The sequence below is a fragment of the Vollenhovia emeryi genome, unplaced genomic scaffold, assembly GCF_000949405.1.
Source record: "Vollenhovia emeryi isolate VEMERY1.0 unplaced genomic scaffold, V.emery_V1.0 DF939164.1, whole genome shotgun sequence".
Lineage (NCBI taxonomy): Eukaryota > Metazoa > Arthropoda > Insecta > Hymenoptera > Formicidae > Vollenhovia > Vollenhovia emeryi.
Window position 1 is genome coordinate 1,139,986 of NW_011967202.1, and position 15,834 is coordinate 1,155,819.

Here is a 15,834-nt window from a genome sequence, read left to right on the forward strand (position 1 = left end):
AGAGAGAGAGAGAGAGAGAGAGAGAGAGAGAAAGAAAGAAAGAGAGAAAAGGAGCAAGAGAGGGGGGAGGGGAGGGGAGAGAGACAGAGAGACAGAGAGAGAAGAACCTGACGCGCCGGAAGCGCACAGCCGAGGCTACACCCTTCCCCGAATCGGCAGGCGGGAGCTCGCCGATACACGGCGCGACGCAAACGCCAACGTCTTGCTCACTTACGCGCAACTCCCTGGCGATTCAGCATTTGTTTTTACCACAGCCTCCCACTCTCACCGCCTATCGTCCATCGACGCCACGCTCTCGCCATTACGGATCTCTCGCGCAGAGCGCAAAAAGCGCCCGCGGGGTTATCGATTGCGCCGTTCGACTGCCCGGGGCGGCTGGCCAGTCGTGCGCGCGGGGCACGCCGACGGCGATTCCGCGAAACGTCGGCGACGTCCGAGATCGATCCCGAATCAATCTCGCGCCGCGGCGAAACATCGTCGTCCCGCGTCGCCGCGCCCGCGATCTCTCCCCGTTGCCATTCCGGGACGAATATCGCACGGCCGACCGCCAGCGGCGGTGGCAGGGCAGAAAACGCGGCAACGATTCCCCGAATCCCGAATGGCGGATTACCGAGGCTCCCCGCGCGCACTTGGTACCGCGCTCCGCGAACTCGACAGCACTCCGCTCCGCTCTACGCGCGCGCACACACACGTCTATCACGATACGCGACGACACTTGCGCCGTGCGCGACGACGAGCCGACGAATGTTTACTTGGAAGATCGCGCGCCGAGAGGGTACATACGCTTATGGCCGTTCGCAACGTCGCGTCTCAACCGCCATGTTTGTCCACTAGAGAGCGTGCGAGCCAATCGCGGCTCTGATGTGCGTCGACTGGAAATCGCGAAAAGAAATGTGACCCGAACTGCCCGTTGAACATCAATTTCGCGAAAGGACGTGTCACGGCTGCGCGATTACAGTACGCGTAAAAACAAAGCGGGGGGTTCACGACTTTATATAAAAAACGAAGAGAAATTAAAAATACCAGCATGTGAAGCCTAACCACAATTACTTATAAAGCGATATTTTTAATTTCTCTTCGTTTTTTTATATAAAGTCGTGAACCCCCCGCTTTGTTTTTACGCGTACTGTAATCGCGTGGAAGAATTTTGTAATTTTATAAAGCCAAATTCAAATTGCTCACGATTAAAAAATTGAAAATTTCAAATACCAATATCTCATTAGACTTTTGACCCGAGTGTTTCAAGTATAAAAACGTTCTGCTATGCGGTCCGTAACTTATCCTGGTATTATTTTAGGCGTAAAAACTAATAAAAAGATTCAGCAGCGCAAAAACTATATTCGAATGTGTCGGTAAAACAGATTACTTTAGCATCCTATTGGCCAATTCTGTCAGACACATAAGAATTGACCAATCAGAGTCGACTATTCTTACGACTACGACTTTACGACTTCTATGTAGACGGGGCTTAATTACTTAACGCGGGGAGCACACATTTTTGCATAAGTGCATAAGCATATGCATAACGAATTTGATTGGTCTATAAGCAAATGCGCAAGGAAATGGACCAATCAAATTCGTTATGCATATGCTTATGTCATAGAACTTAGGGCCATCGCACACAAAATTGCACAGTTAAGGCCTTCACACATAAAATTCCGTAAGGACGTAAAACGTAAGCATAAGAAAATCGACCAATCACAGTCGAGAACGTAAGGCAATGACGCAAGCAGTAGCAAATCCAACCTGTTGATTTTCTTACGCTTACGTTTTACGTCCTTACGGAATTTTATGTGTGAAGGCCTTTACATATGCATAGCAGAAGAACCGTTTAAACCAACGAGCATCGAGCATTGAATCGTCATATTGATTTACATAACATGCTCATTATACGGCTCTGTGTTTGGTTGAAAACACATTAACCCCTGGTCCACAATCTTGCTTTAAATGAGCTGTAAACCTTAAGCCGTAAAAAATTAACCAATCACAGACATTTATTCCCCTCACTCTCATCTGTGATTGGTTAATTTCTTACGGCTTAAGGCTTACAGCTTACTTAAGTCCCAGTCTACAATAGAGATTTAAGCCCTAAGCCTTAAGAAATTGACTAATCACAGTCGCGCATTCTTCTCATACTTGACCGTGATTGGCCAATTTCTTAAAGCTTAGGGCTTAAATCATCTATTGTAGACTGGGACTTAAGCATGATTGTGGACTAGGGGTTAGGTTTCTCTCTGGTATTAGCAAATCATAGCATGGACACGAACCATGTACCGAGCGTAACAAACGTAGTCGACGTCTACTTTCTCAGGGGGCAACATTTTTCTTTGAAGCTTGTTAGCCGCTTTAGGTTTCTATATTACTGATACTATTTGTAAATATTTCAATAATTGCACCCTTGAAAGAGATAAAAATTATAGAAAATATATTCCGTCCGTAACAGCGATCCACACGCAATATCAAATTTTCGAATCTTGTCGAAAAAATATTAGTCTTATATGTGAACACATATGGCAGAGCCTACTTATTTTATTAGTCTCCTTACAATTTCAGTTCGATAATATGATAAATGTCTTTGTAATCGGGAAGAGATTAATTCACTTTCGTTATAAATTAAAATATATCATAGTAGTAAGTTCACAATTTACTATCACATTTATTATATACACTATAAATATAAATTAATTTATTCTGAGTAGAGGATGGAAGAGAGATTCGTATTTACATGGACACACGATAAAATTGGCAGCTCATAAATAACAATACATTTGGATCACACATCAACAGGCACAGGACAACGCCTCAGTTCTGATACCGCGGATAAATCTAATTTTAAGTTGTTAATATTATCATTCGGTATCTCGACCTTTAAGTCATGTATGTTATTTAAGCTTAAAATTCAACTTTCATCAAAAAATTGCAGTTATGAAACAATTAATAATAACAATTAATAACAAATTAAAGTAACGTTAATGTTCTTTGGTCTCAAAAATACTTCAGACGCTACGTGAAATCAGTTATCAATCGTTTTCTAATATTTCATTGTCATTATCCTCCAGGATAATCGTATTGTGCCTTTCTGTAAACAATGTCTCTTGACTCAGTGCAGGAACTTGTCGGGAAAATTCGCTGGTCGCCCATAGGAACAAATCCAAGGTCTGCTCCGTGCACTCCGCTATGAATCTCACAAACGGACGAACATCTCCAGCGTTGGCCACTTGCAAATACTCGTAATACTTGTGGCGATGCTGTTTATGGATAATGACAGGCGGATATCCAGCCTGCATGAGTATCATGTTCATAAGCAAGCGGGACGTTCTGCCGTTTCCATCGGTGAACGGATGTATGTGTACTAGTTTATAATGCGCGAGAGCCGCGTACCTGAAAGGGAAACTTTTCCGATTAATACTCCCTGCTGGATCCTTTCGCAAAATCTCAAATAGAGATACCCATAGGATAAGTATGACCTCCACTCACCTTACTGGATGCAACCTGATGGCTTGTCTGCTGTTCAGCCACAATACAAACTCCTCCATCAGGTAATGAATGTCGCCGGGGCCTGGAGGTATATGACCACCAACGTACACTTGAGTCCTTCGAAATTGACCGCCCTCGACGGGATCTACGTGTCCCAGCACACGCCTATGTATCTCCAGTATATCTTTTGTAGAAATGGACCCTACCCTGAAATAGATTTACATGGATAGTAACTGACCAAAAATTTATCAACACCGGAAACATTTTTGTGCAAAGTCACTGCGCCGTAAAGACCTACCTATTGACCAAGGTCGCATTGATATACTTCATGGCAGCGTCTAACCCGAGGATCTCGTTGTGCTCGTCGACACTCTTCCCGGACACTGCGATGCGCGTTTCGACTATAGCTCTCGTCTGTGCCAGGTTCATGGTGTTTCCCTCAATCCCAACTGTATGATAGATATGTTGAAAGTAAGCCTCCTTTTTAGCGCGTATCAATGCGGCATTGTTATCAGGTATGTTGGACAGCGTGTTCCTCTTCTCGTCGATGCGTCTAAGCACTGCTGTATCATGTTCATCGACCACTCGAGCCGTCCTCTGGCTGTTCATTAAAGCGCCTTCGTGATTCGGCTCGTAGGTCAAGGCGCGCACGTAAAATTCGTTGGCCTTGATCACGTTGTTCTGCGTGTGCTCCAAAAATTCCCCGTAGTTGTTCAAGACGTCCGGATGGCAGGGCGCCAGTGCAACCGCGTGTTGAAACAATTTCACAGCCTTCTCTTGCTTCCCAGATAGTTTCATGTCCAGAGCCAAGTGCAGAGATGCCAGGGCCTCCGCTGTCGACGCCGCGCTACACCGAACCTTGTCAAGCTCGGTGTTGCTCGGCGAAATGGTTAGCGTGTGATCATCGTAGACGTCCAGAACGCTCTCCGAGGAAAGTGGCACGAACACGGAACGGCCTTGATGAAGCTCCCGTTCTGGAAGACAACGTGGCAGCATGACATGGCGCGTCGGGACTTCAACCGACCTGTTCAAGTCGCAACTTGCGAGCGATGCACCGCGTGGTACGAGCCGCATCTCAATCCTGACAGCGGACTGTCCTAGTAGCACAGTGCGTCGGCTAAACACGGCGCCCAATATTTACCCAATGTCTGGCCCACGCACCGCGCTACTCGGGCGAGATACGGTACGCGGTGAAGCGCGCGCAGTCGCCTCGGGCTCACCCGCGGAATCGGCGTCTATGTATCCCGACAGCAACGTACTGATGACAGCGATCGTGATCCCGAGGACGATGGCGAGTGGCACGAGGAGCCTCGGTGTCATATCGCACGTGGAGGCCGCGGCATCCCCGCGCTTCGCGTTCACGTACGGTGCCTCGGCATGACGCACGAAGTAGCCGTAAACGCACGCCGGCAGCATCCTTCCTCGTGGCGGTTCCCGTCGACCCGTGTCTCGTTGCGGTTCGTGGCGGAGCGTGGCATGCTTGTCAGTGGTGTCGTTCGTTTCGCACGCGCGACCATGTGACGTAGCGCGACCGTGCGCTCATCTCCCTCGCCGCGACGACGACGACGACGACGCCAGCCGAACGCGACGCGTCCATGTGGTTCGCCCCGATTGGCCGGCGCTCGGCGCGGCGCGCGCGCGCCCTCGCGGGCCGCGCGCGCATCGCTGGTTCGTCCGTTCCGCCGTTCCGCCGTGCCGCAAGTCCATCCGTTCTCAGATGTCGCGATGCCCTTGGTAAGTTTCACGTTAAACGCTCGTGCGATGTGCGCTCGAGATCCGCGAGGCGATACACCGTCTCGACTTCTCGCGCCGATGATTCTCGCTCGTTCGTAGGTGAATCGGAACGTCGACCGGCAACGCCAAGCATCATCTCGTCCCGTTCCGGCGGTTCCTTCACCGTCCATTCCTCCGAGTTTGAAACTCGGCCGCTTCGGAGTTCTTGGCGCGTTCCCGCGCTCGTCCAGCGTCTCTTCCCGACCTAGAATCTCCGTCCGGAGTGTAAGTACACGCGCAGGTATATCGAGTCCGAAACGCGGTAGTTATTTATGACCGAAGCGCGCTTAAAATCCATGCCCCGGCTCTTCGCAGGCTCGAGCGCGACTTCGCAAGGGGGAGGCCGCGGACTTGGCGCAGCCGCTCAACATGGCCGCCGATACTTCGGCCCCGAGAAACGCGGGGCGTCGGTCGGTTTTGTTGGGCCAATCTCAGGTACTAATCGCCCGTATTGCAGCGGACAAGCGATCAGGATGCATCCAGCAAGGTGAAATTCACATTTATTCTATACATATTTTCCTGCGCTATTTCTATTTGAAATTTTGTCAACAAACTCGGCGGAGCACGTTAATCGGGAAAATTTCCTTCTTTTACAGGTACGCGGCTCTTGCACGTTACAAACCGAAGTACGTGCATCCGATATATAATTGTCCATGGTTGATATTACATGAGAATATAATATTATGTTATTATATTACATGAGAGTAGCCCTTGATTGGGTTAGGCGGTTTCTCCAAGAGAAACTTTAATTTACTTTAACTCATCCTTCGTCTCTTTCCAACTGTCCCCCCCCCCTCCAGCTTTGTCCCTTAAAAAGGAACAAAGAATGAGTTAAGTGACGTTGAAGAAACGCTGGCCTTAGAGATTTTTATCAGTGAAGCCAACGGCACACGATACTATTTCTCCCACTGGATTGCTTACGAGAATCAATGCAGAGTTTAAAGCCAACGGCACACGATACTATTTTCCCTACTGGATTGCTTATGAGAGCTAATCGAGATTCAGTCTTAAGTCATCTGATCTAAAACTCTGCATCCTCATTGGTTCTCGTAAGCAATCCAGTGAGAAAAATTGTATTGTGTGCCGTTGGCTTTAAGGCTAAACCCTGAGTGGCTAAGCAATCCAGTAGGAAAAATATTATCGTGTGACGTTGGCTTCAAGCGAGAGATCCACAACAATAATGTTGCGTCCATCTGAGTCCACTTGAATTTTATTAGAGACTTCCGCACGATAAACAATACAAAGCAGCTTCGAGACTAAAAATAACTATTCAAAATTATTCGTTGAGCAAGTCTCTCGAATTTGCAGCGACTGAGATTGCTCAATTGACAGGGAACACGTCCGAAAAATTTAACGCGATTAACATTCGAATCTCGACAGACATTTTCGCGGGAAAGCGAGAACGTCGCCATATTTCACGCTTCGTGAGACCTAAAGATGCTTCTGCCAGCTTCACGTCTCTCGTCTGATTCTCGCACTTCCGATGCGACATCGCCAGGGCGGAGCAAGTATCTTTTTGTGAAAGCTCTCCTGAAAAATATAAGCGCTTCGCTTAAATATCGAAATTCGGACTAATCGTAATTGCGCTGTCAGCATTATTTTTTCTGTGAGCGACGTAACTGGGCATTAAAGAAATAATTTTACACTTCGGTTTCTTGGTTCCGGGATTTTTACTTGAAAATTTGGAGTCTTACCTTGATTCGCGAAGCAGGCACGCTTTCGCTGCTGACGCGCGAGTGGGTTTGCAAAGTCGAAGAGCTCGGGATCATATCGCAATCTGCTTTACCGATCTTAAAGATGCTGCGGCTCTTTTCCATTTTTTTGGCAACATTACAGGATGTAGAATTTCTCGACTTCCATGTCTCGTCTCTGTTCACAACGGTGGCAATTAATATAAGATAATTATAAATCCAATATGCGTAAATACATGTCTATTTTTACCAGTGCGGGTTAACTTTAATCTCGGTTTGTTCAAAATTTCGTTGATTATTGAGGTTTATCCGTTTCCTTCAGTTATACACTAGAGTTCAGAGTTTATTCATACTTATAGTCATTTCAACTGCCAAAAACTTAAATTGTTCAGTAAAGAATGCTGCTCTGTAGTTGCAAAGATTTAGTTTCCTTTTCATTCTCACAGCCAAGATTGATCCTTGCGAAAGCTTTATCACGGAATTTCATACACGGTTTAACTTGTCTTTTTATCTTATTCTAGTTCTGAGACTTAGACAAAGATAAAAATAAATTACTAAGATTAAAGTTAATCCACATTGGTGGAAATAGACATAAGTCATAGAATTTTAGTTCTATATTCCTTTTCTCTTCAATAAATAATTTAATTTAATCTCAAAAAATTCAAAATTCGAAGGTGAAAGAAAGAAGGAAAAAAATTGAAGTATTATCACACGTGCACCTGCATCTTGGGCTTACAGTTAAACTGTATAGTCCTTATATGTATAAACGAACAAATTAATTTTATTTATTACACAATTAATACACTGACAAAGAAATCTTAATTAAAAAAAATATTACTTTACTTAAGAAAATGATTCATTAGGTGGCTCCTAATAGCTTATTAACTTAAAGTTAAAAAATAATAAACAAATTAAAACATGCACTTCTTTAATTTAAGTATTTACTAAATATCAAACAGTAGACAATTTTAAATTAAAAAAATTTTACTTTAATTCTATAAAATGTTTACTAAGATATAAGTTTTACAGCGAAGAAAATTGGATTTTTTATTTGACAAGAACAATGATTTTATTTAATAAATAGTATTCTCTATCTCATGAAATCTTTAGTCGAATGTAGAAAATGTAATGATTTAAATTAATTTACTTAATATAATACACAGATTTACTTGAAATTTGATATTTTTATTTAAATAGAATAAATATTTACTTTAGTAAAAAAAGTAATTTTAAGTAAATCTATTTACTTAGTTAAAAAAAAATTTTTGTCAGTGTATAAATTTATCGTATACAAAAGTACAATTCTGTTTTAACGTTCTATCGAGTGGCACCTGTACGATCGTCGATCTGAAATCTTATCGCCCTGATTTTGTGTAATTTGCGATTCATGGCACTGCTGGGGCGATAAGAACGTCTTCGTGGTATCGAAACGAGTCCTCTGGAAAGACAAGAAATTAACAGTGACTAAGGGCTTCCGTGCGATCGACGTGATCGTAATCGCCGGGATCGGCGATGTGGGGCAAAAGGAAGTCGAATTTTACGTAATTTCTCCGTTCCTCGGAAGAGCGATTTTCGTTTCCGGAACGGCATCGCCAGTTCCACATCGCGGAACCGTGTAATGAGGATTTCTTGACCGATCGATCTTGCACCTGGCCGCGTCGCATGACAATTATGCGATCGGCATTGTCAGGGTGCCCGGATGTACCGTTTCGCAAATTATCTTTCGTCGTTCTGTATCAATACAGTAAAGGAATCTTGCTGGACAGTTTCGCACAAATATGTTGTATACGTAAAGGACACTGTTTCTTTATATATAGAAGAAATTAGTTTTTTCATCAATAAGATATGCAAGATGCTTCAATTGCACAATTTAAAATACAATAAAATATTACAATGTACGGAATAATAAAGTAAATAAGATTACTCGTTTACTAAAAACACTTGCAATCAGGACTTTGCTAACTTTTATCTAGCTATACCGTATATTATGCTGGATTTTATTTTTATTTTTCTAAAAGAGATATCGATTATGCACGGCAATAGCTTACATAATTATGTTTTATGTAATTTTATGTGTTAATTGTCACCTGATAGCCATGGTCGACGATGAAACGCCTTCGGTTCGACACGTGGAATTTCGAAGAAGCCGCGGCGCTAGCCGATAAGCAGCTGCGGCTGCTTGATGCAATTTGTGCTCTCTGATAAAAATAAAAGACACACGTTCGGAATATGAATAAATTATGAGCGCGAAAGGACTTCCTCGTAAAATGTCTTCTCCCTTAATTGGCGTACTTACTTAATATTATACATGCCGCCAATTTCTCCGTACTTTCGTCTCATTATTTCAGCCTCGACAGCAGCCGTGGTTGTTCGCATTGCCGTCGCGATCTCGTGCACTATCTATAATAATCAGCGATGCAATCACCTTGCACGAGTATTTCGTATGGCGTTACTAATTGGCGCATATTTTAAAGCCGACCAAAAAACCGCAGAATAAATGCGGCAGTAAAATTGAAAATTCAGTGCATAATAACGCAGAGTGCACAGCCGGTGTGAAAATAAGAGGGTTTGTTAAATTAAAAAAATTTTACCGCGAAATAATAAAAGCACGGATTTGTTGAAACTGAAAAATTTATCGCGAGTAACAGAAGCATTTTCGGGGAAATTAATTAAAGGGATTTGAAATGAACAAACGGTTCTTTAAATAAAAGTCGCAAATACCCAATGGGGAATTGAGAAATCGTCGAGATAACCGAGATAAAGCATGCCGTGTTTTCTATACGTGTGTTCTTCGAATTCCGCGATTACGGTCGAGGATTCTGGAGCATCTTGCATATATTACCGCGGCGTGATTGGAGACGTTCAAGTCATTCTCCGTAGAGCGAAGATGAAAATTGCTGTTCGACGGCGCGAGAATCCACGGGTGGTCAAGGATCTCTCGAATGGTGATCCTCTCGCGAACCGACGGGACGAGCAGGCGGTTTATCAGGTTCCTGCACTCGATCGACGTTTGGTGCATGGCCTTTTCCTGGATCGATGTCAAGCCCCTGTTGATCTGGATCATCAGCCTCCTCCGGCGTTCCTCCGACGACGTCCACTCGTCGCGGGGACACAGGAATGGAAGCTGACCGATGGTCATTCCGTACAAGACTACTCCTCTGCTCGTCACGTTGCATAATGTTTAGACATCGCGCCAAAGAGTGTCTTTATACATTGTATTAATAATTGAAGAGCAGAAATTCGGAACTGCCAAATTCACTTCTCGACGCTGTACGACTTGTGAGTTATTTGAAAAGTCTCGATAAAAGAAAATATTTCTACTTACAGGCTCCATAGATCCACTTCCGGCCCGTATCGTTTACCCACAACGAAGAGCTCGGGCGCAGCATACTCCGGGGAGCCGCAGTGCGTTCGCAGTGGATCGTCGCTGGCGTAAATGTTGCTGAGACCAAAATCTGCCAGCGTGAAAAACATCTGTCATCGAATCGGTGAGTTTCTTAAAATTTTTAACCTTCGATTACTGTTAAAGCTAAATTATGCAATTGTCGCTTTATCCGCGATCGTAATGTATAAATATAGATTTATATAAATAAATGTAAAATAAATTTTTAAGACGAGACATTTAAGTTTCGTTGCTTCCACAAAGAGAAAAAAGGTCGGCAAAATTAACAAGTATCGTCTCGCATTCTATTTGATATTTATTTTTGTTAAAAAGTCTGCCTTGGGATCAGATACGCCGCGGCAATATATAGCAATAATCGAAGGTCATTAAGAATAACGGGCATTATGTTTCTGCGTAATTATATAAATTGCGGGGCCAATTTCATCGCAAGTGCAATTTTTTATGCGCAGCTCTGCCGCCGGGGCACAGGTGGATCTGATTTCACGCTCGAAAATCAAGCGTCACGCGAAGCGGAAACATTATAGTTGCGATTTTCGCGGTGCACGCTAATCTACGCGGTTCGATCGATGGCGATTGCCACAATCGCCGCGACCGTAATGTTCCCTAGTCCCGCGCGATATGTCGACGTCCCGTGTACACACGTCTGCCTCTCACCCACTATCTTGATCCGTTCCTTGCGTTCGTCCTGTAGTACGATGTTTTCCATTTTAAGATCCCTGCAACAGAATCGTTAAAATTAAAAAGAAACTGGTCAACGCTTAAGAATCAAATATTTCACAACGCTATTATACGCTGTATTTAAAAAAAAAACAGCGAGTGTTCTTGTTCAAAGTAATAATTTATGCACATATATATAGATTACACTGAAGCTAATTGATTTCTACTTTCACGATAGGATGTAAAATTGATTCCTTTCCCAAGAAAAGTTTGAGAGGGATCGCTCCTTATCACATTTTTAGAACTCAACGTTAAACATCTTGACACCTAAATCTTAATTCATTCGATCAATCCATCTCGAAACATCCATTTGAATATGCAAATATACCAAAGCTTACTATTTGATTGACACTCCGTCCATCTTACACGATGTGTTGAAACTTTAATTAAAAAAGCGGGTTCCAATTTGACTAAAGAAACGTCACTAAAACTAGAATGGATTGATATTCCTTTTTCTCTCGCTATCTCGTTTTACCGATTTTATTATGATTTTTTGGGATCTCCGATAGAATGAGGATTACGAATTAAGGCAGAGATTGCAGGCGGGCGAGTGCGAAAAAGGCGCCGTATGCATATGCAATGCGTGTGCAGTTTGCACGATCACGTAGCGCGTTCGCGAGATTAACGCTCTCGGCGCAAGAACCTCGTGGCCCTGACCATCGCGCGAAGGTCTCTTTGCTCGTATCGCCGTCTACGAGCGCGGCTCGCGGACCTTGCAAATTGTCGTTTCGTCGGCATGACGGCCTCCCGGCCTCTCGATGATGTCGAGTCCCCCTCGTTTCTCGATCTCGTATACTTTTTGACGAGACGCCAACGTGTCACCCATGTCTTCGAAATTTCACGACACACGTCTCGGTGTTATTTCCTATCTAGATTTAATTTTTCGCACCAGCGCTGCAGGATTTGCGCCGTATCTCCTCAAAAGCAAATCACAGAGACAACTCTATATCTGCATAATATACAAATTGTACGCGAACGGAAACGATTTCTCGCGGAAATAATTTTACTATACTCTCGCCAAAACTTTGCGCGACATTGGTGCAAAATACTGCTAAGAGGATGTCTTTAAGGAATTCGTTGATTAATAGAATGTTTTTAGCCGCGGACCAGCTGTGTTGGTATAAACGTGGGAAAGTATCGGTACGTTTCGCGTCATCGGTCTTCAATTGCGCAGGTACCGATAGGCGAGGGAGCGATATCGAAATTTCTAGCTAAGGCCAGCTGTCATCGGGATCAGGCGGCAACGGCCCTGTAGCTTATCCGTGGCAGAGACCTTGGGACCTTGAAACACATCATTAAAATCGCATCGCCAGCGCGCGCGATGCGAGAGTGGAGTCAGTGTGCGCTTTGGGTGTCGCTAATAAGTAATAAAAGAGGACTCGCTCCTCGGAACACGTGCCCGCGGCGAGGTTAATACCGTCACGGGATGCAAGGCACTCTCGACGGGGTCGTTACTCGTTGGCGGAATCTAGAACGTCCGCAGCATTTTTCTTTATTCCCCGTTGCTGGCCACCTTCCATCGAATCCCGAGTCGTCCGAATCCGCCGAGCGAATTCCCCGGGACGTTTGCCCGAAAGAAAAAAATACGACGTAACGAACAACGGTTTCTTCGAGTTTATCAGCGTTAGTTCATCGATCTATGTTTGTCCTCTCGTTATTCTCCGCTCGAGCCTCCTCTCTCCCGTCACTAATTGCGCAAAGATTCATCAATAATACGAGAGCAGTAAAAATAAAAGGTTGCTAAAACAGGGGATAAAAAATTTGAAATAAAATAAAAAGACCGCGACGTCCACCGCTTTTATTTCTCTTTTCGAAAAATAAAGAAGCTTTAACGGTGTCTGTAATGTGCGTTTATATCACCGGAAAGTTGAGAGAATAAAATTTTAAGTATAACATACGGCGGACGTAATGCACTCACATTAAATTCGTGAACATTGAACGTTTAATTGGTGAATACTAATTTTATATTTCTGCCTTCAACGATTGATAACGAGAGAATCGACGCAATTAATATATACGTATCGCAAAATTATAGAGGCTATTACGGCGTGGATCTCAACATTTCAAGTTATCAATTCCCGAGTAGGCCCTGAAAAGCTCGATACGCTAAAGAGTATCGAGATACCGAGGGAAGGTATCCGTATTCCGATAATCGAAGCACGGTGTGCGTACGGTACTCCAATATTGAAACGTGAGTATCGCCGGTTTCGAGCGGATGCACCGTGCGCGGCCTCCGAGCGATGTGTTTCTGCTGCATCCTCGACTGCTGCGGGATAATAGTCGAAACGACCCTGAAGCCGAGGCCACGGTTGTTCGTTGGCCTGGGCGATTACGTTTCTTTTCCATCGTCGTAGAAGCCGCGCGGCCGGCAGCGCGCGTTCTTGGGAACAAACTTTCGCGACAAATCGCGCGAGATCCGATTAAAGCTCGCGCCTGTCTCGCAGAATCGCGCGAACATAATTGCCGGCGTGAAGCGGCAGGTGGTCTCGCGCTGAATTTGCGCTGACTTGTACCATTTAAACCTAATCGAAATGTGTTTTTCTTATTCTTTTAAACCGTTATTTCAAACTAGCCTCGACAGCAAAACTTTTCCGTTCGTTTCCTATCTCTTAGGAATTAAATTAGCGAAATCGAAGACGAGCAAGCGGAATGAATATTTAGCACTTATTTTATACCAACAATAATTTCGTACCATTTGGGTATCATATGTATCTCTTTAAGGCCTGTGTCCACGATGCTAGAACTTGGTCCAAGTTCTAGTTCCGAGAAATGTGTAGCCAATCAACTTGAAACTTTTATGGAATAGCTGCAAGTTGATTGGCTACACGTTTCTTAAAACTAGAACTTGGATCAAGTTCTAGCATCGTGGACACAGGCCTAAGAAAATTATTCTACGCTAAAGGAAGGTCAAGTTTGCTGTGTTAATTTTTTTATAATACAGGGTACAAAATTGTTTTCGGTGGCACAGAAATAGTACAAAATCAGTCCTGAATAATCCACTAGATTCTCTTTTGCTCATTTGGGCCTGCCAACTGAGGCTCGCGGGACTGATAGCGAAGAAAAAGAAAAGGGAAAAGAAAAGAAAATAAGAGGCAAAACGAAAAGCGCGAGATACGTGTCCCGCACGCCGACGCCGTTAACGATCGTCCCTTCTCTCGCCACCTCTCACTCTGAAAATAAACTCGCGCGGCCCGTGACAAAAGTGATCGATGAACACGACGATCCAGATATTCCTGGTGATCCACGAGCGGGCGACGGGAGATGAGTTCGCGTATTGTAAGATGGAGCCACGGGTTGCATCCGAAGGAGATTGCATTCTGCGCAGTGTTCTCCATTTCGAAGATAAGAATTCCTCGTCTGTTAGAAATAACAGGCGGCGAAAGCTCCGACTGTTAATCACATATCTATTTGATTACGTTTATTAATTGTTTTAAACATTTCGAGAACAATCGCGCTCGCGTTCGAACTTCAAACGTGGACAGTTTCGAAATGCGGATCTCCCGAGGAAGGATTTGCTCGCATAATTCTGTTTTATGACACGCAGATCCTGTTTTTACGGATTTATTGCTAATTGACAGTTATCTTTTACATATTGCCGGACAAGCTGATAGCATCACTTACTCTGTACACGTTCCCGCAGTCGCATTTACCTCCTCACGCTCGTAAATGCTCGCGCGCGTCCGATGCACCCGCTCGTCTCGGATGCGCGCATCCGTAAGTACTTAAATTTAATTGCCGGCCATGACCGTTACATCGCGGCAGTTATTTCGGTCTTAATAACCCAGGTCCACCGAGCTGTCGCTCGGTTGAGCGGGGTCATGTCCGTGTTACGAGTCGCGAAATCGCCGTGCGAGATGCGCAAGGTCGAAACACATGGCGAGATCGCACGTGGACCAAAGGGAATGGATTTATCGCTCCTTCCGCGCATAAATATTCAAAACGCCGCACTGATACGCGCACGAGCGGGCCGCGGAATAATAGGCAACGAGAGATATTTGGGATGCGATGCCTCGAGGCGAGGTTTTAATAAACCGCCCAATACGACTCGTATGATAAACCGGTCCGCGGGCGAGATGCTTATGGAAAATAATTCGGACGGCCTGGCAGAGAAAACCGCGTAAATGTGTTCACGCCTTCCAGTTGAAACCACGTGTTCGCAGTTGTGCAATTGCGCGCCAGTCTCGCCTTTATTTCGCAGAAACATCCTAATTTAACGGCAAGTTCTTTGAAGAGAGAGAAGACTGGGAAATAAACTCTCCTCTCGGATAAAGGCCTCAGGAGAAATTGAGCGCCCACTTTAATACTCAAAATTACTTAATTGCAAACTAGAAACATTTGGAAAACAAGGACGAGACCGTTGAAAAGAATGAACGCCACAGTTGGAAAATTTGTGTTTTCTTGTTAAAAGAAATGCCCGTTAAAATTTTTGTGTTAAATGGTTAACACATTCATGTGTTAATTTAACAGATTGCTCTTATGTTAATTGACCTTAAATGTAAAATTATTAAAATAACTGAAAAGAAATGTTAAAACAACACAATGTGTACTTATTTTGTAATCTTACACAATACATATGTTCTATATTATTAGTAACAAGATTTATCTGTTAAAATTTACAGAATGAAATGTTGATTTTATTCTATATAACATAAGAGAGTGATCTCGGACCATTTGGCTTATTACATCTGGACCTGGATAGATCAGTTGGAAGAGCACTCGCCTGGCAAGCGGAAGGTCCTAGGTTCGAATCCTAGCCCGTTACTTTTCTCGCCG

At 44.1% G+C, this 15,834-nt stretch overlaps 4 protein-coding genes across 6 annotated transcripts in view; 1 reads left to right on the forward strand and 3 right to left on the reverse strand.

Moving 5' to 3' along the window:
- The window catches only part of LOC105564491 (protein mothers against dpp), a 7,669-nt gene extending 6,928 nt beyond the window's left edge, over positions 1-741 (reverse strand). Inside the window, exon 1 of the mRNA XM_012016898.1 lies at positions 215-741. The gene's annotated coding sequence lies outside the window, so the exon portion shown is untranslated. The remainder of the gene's footprint in view (positions 1-214) is intronic.
- Positions 742-2,499: 1,758 nt separating this feature from the next.
- On the reverse strand, positions 2,500-5,022 carry LOC105564494 (adenosine monophosphate-protein transferase FICD homolog). 2 transcript variants are annotated; one of them, XM_012016906.1, is made up of 4 exons: positions 4,698-5,022; positions 3,776-4,451; positions 3,478-3,684; positions 2,500-3,381 (listed from the first exon to the last, which is right to left on the reverse strand). In XM_012016906.1, the coding sequence occupies exons 1-4, from the start codon at positions 4,891-4,893 to the stop codon at positions 3,021-3,023; spliced, it is 1,440 nt and encodes a 479-aa protein (XP_011872296.1). In that variant the 5' UTR covers positions 4,894-5,022; the 3' UTR covers positions 2,500-3,020. The 2 variants fall into 2 exon arrangements, with proteins under 2 accessions (XP_011872296.1, XP_011872295.1); XM_012016905.1 differs by having other exon boundaries at positions 2,500-3,393.
- A 94-nt stretch (positions 5,023-5,116) lies between these two features.
- On the forward strand, positions 5,117-6,054 carry LOC105564493. Its single transcript, XM_012016904.1, has 4 exons — positions 5,117-5,211; positions 5,311-5,475; positions 5,566-5,737; positions 5,847-6,054. The coding sequence occupies exons 1-4, from the start codon at positions 5,203-5,205 to the stop codon at positions 5,909-5,911; spliced, it is 411 nt and encodes a 136-aa protein (XP_011872294.1). The 5' UTR covers positions 5,117-5,202; the 3' UTR covers positions 5,912-6,054.
- Positions 6,055-6,433: 379 nt separating this feature from the next.
- LOC105564492 (MAP/microtubule affinity-regulating kinase 3-like) overlaps positions 6,434-15,834 on the reverse strand; it is a 49,982-nt gene continuing 40,581 nt past the window's right edge. Inside the window, exons 1-10 of one of the 2 annotated variants that reach the window (XM_012016903.1) lie at positions 11,400-11,425; positions 10,999-11,060; positions 10,267-10,396; positions 9,784-10,099; positions 9,238-9,341; positions 9,029-9,139; positions 8,483-8,672; positions 8,273-8,379; positions 6,945-7,119; positions 6,434-6,780 (exon numbers count right to left, since the gene is read on the reverse strand). In XM_012016903.1, coding sequence (XP_011872293.1) covers positions 6,703-6,780; positions 6,945-7,119; positions 8,273-8,379; positions 8,483-8,672; positions 9,029-9,139; positions 9,238-9,341; positions 9,784-10,099; positions 10,267-10,396; positions 10,999-11,050 — 1,263 coding nt within the window. In that variant the 5' untranslated portion in view covers positions 11,051-11,060; positions 11,400-11,425 and the 3' untranslated portion in view covers positions 6,434-6,702. Of the gene's footprint in view, positions 6,781-6,944; positions 7,120-8,272; positions 8,380-8,482; positions 8,673-9,028; positions 9,140-9,237; positions 9,342-9,783; positions 10,100-10,266; positions 10,397-10,998; positions 11,061-11,399; positions 11,426-15,834 lie in introns of those variants that run through there. The other variant, XM_012016902.1, reaches the window with a different exon arrangement.

Coding starts and splice junctions, on each gene's coding strand:
- LOC105564494 (XM_012016905.1), bottom strand. CDS start 4,893: ATGCTGCCGGCGTGCGTTTACGGCTACTTCGTGCGTCATGCCGAGGCA. Junction 4,452..4,697: donor CATAGACGCCGATTCCGCGG/GTGAGCCCGAGG, acceptor GTTGTCTTCCAG/AACGGGAGCTTCATCAAGGC. Junction 3,685..3,775: donor AATGCGACCTTGGTCAATAG/GTAGGTCTTTAC, acceptor AATCTATTTCAG/GGTAGGGTCCATTTCTACAA.
- LOC105564493 (XM_012016904.1), top strand. Junction 5,476..5,565: donor CTAGAATCTCCGTCCGGAGT/GTAAGTACACGC, acceptor GGCTCTTCGCAG/GCTCGAGCGCGACTTCGCAA. Junction 5,738..5,846: donor ATCAGGATGCATCCAGCAAG/GTGAAATTCACA, acceptor CTTCTTTTACAG/GTACGCGGCTCTTGCACGTT.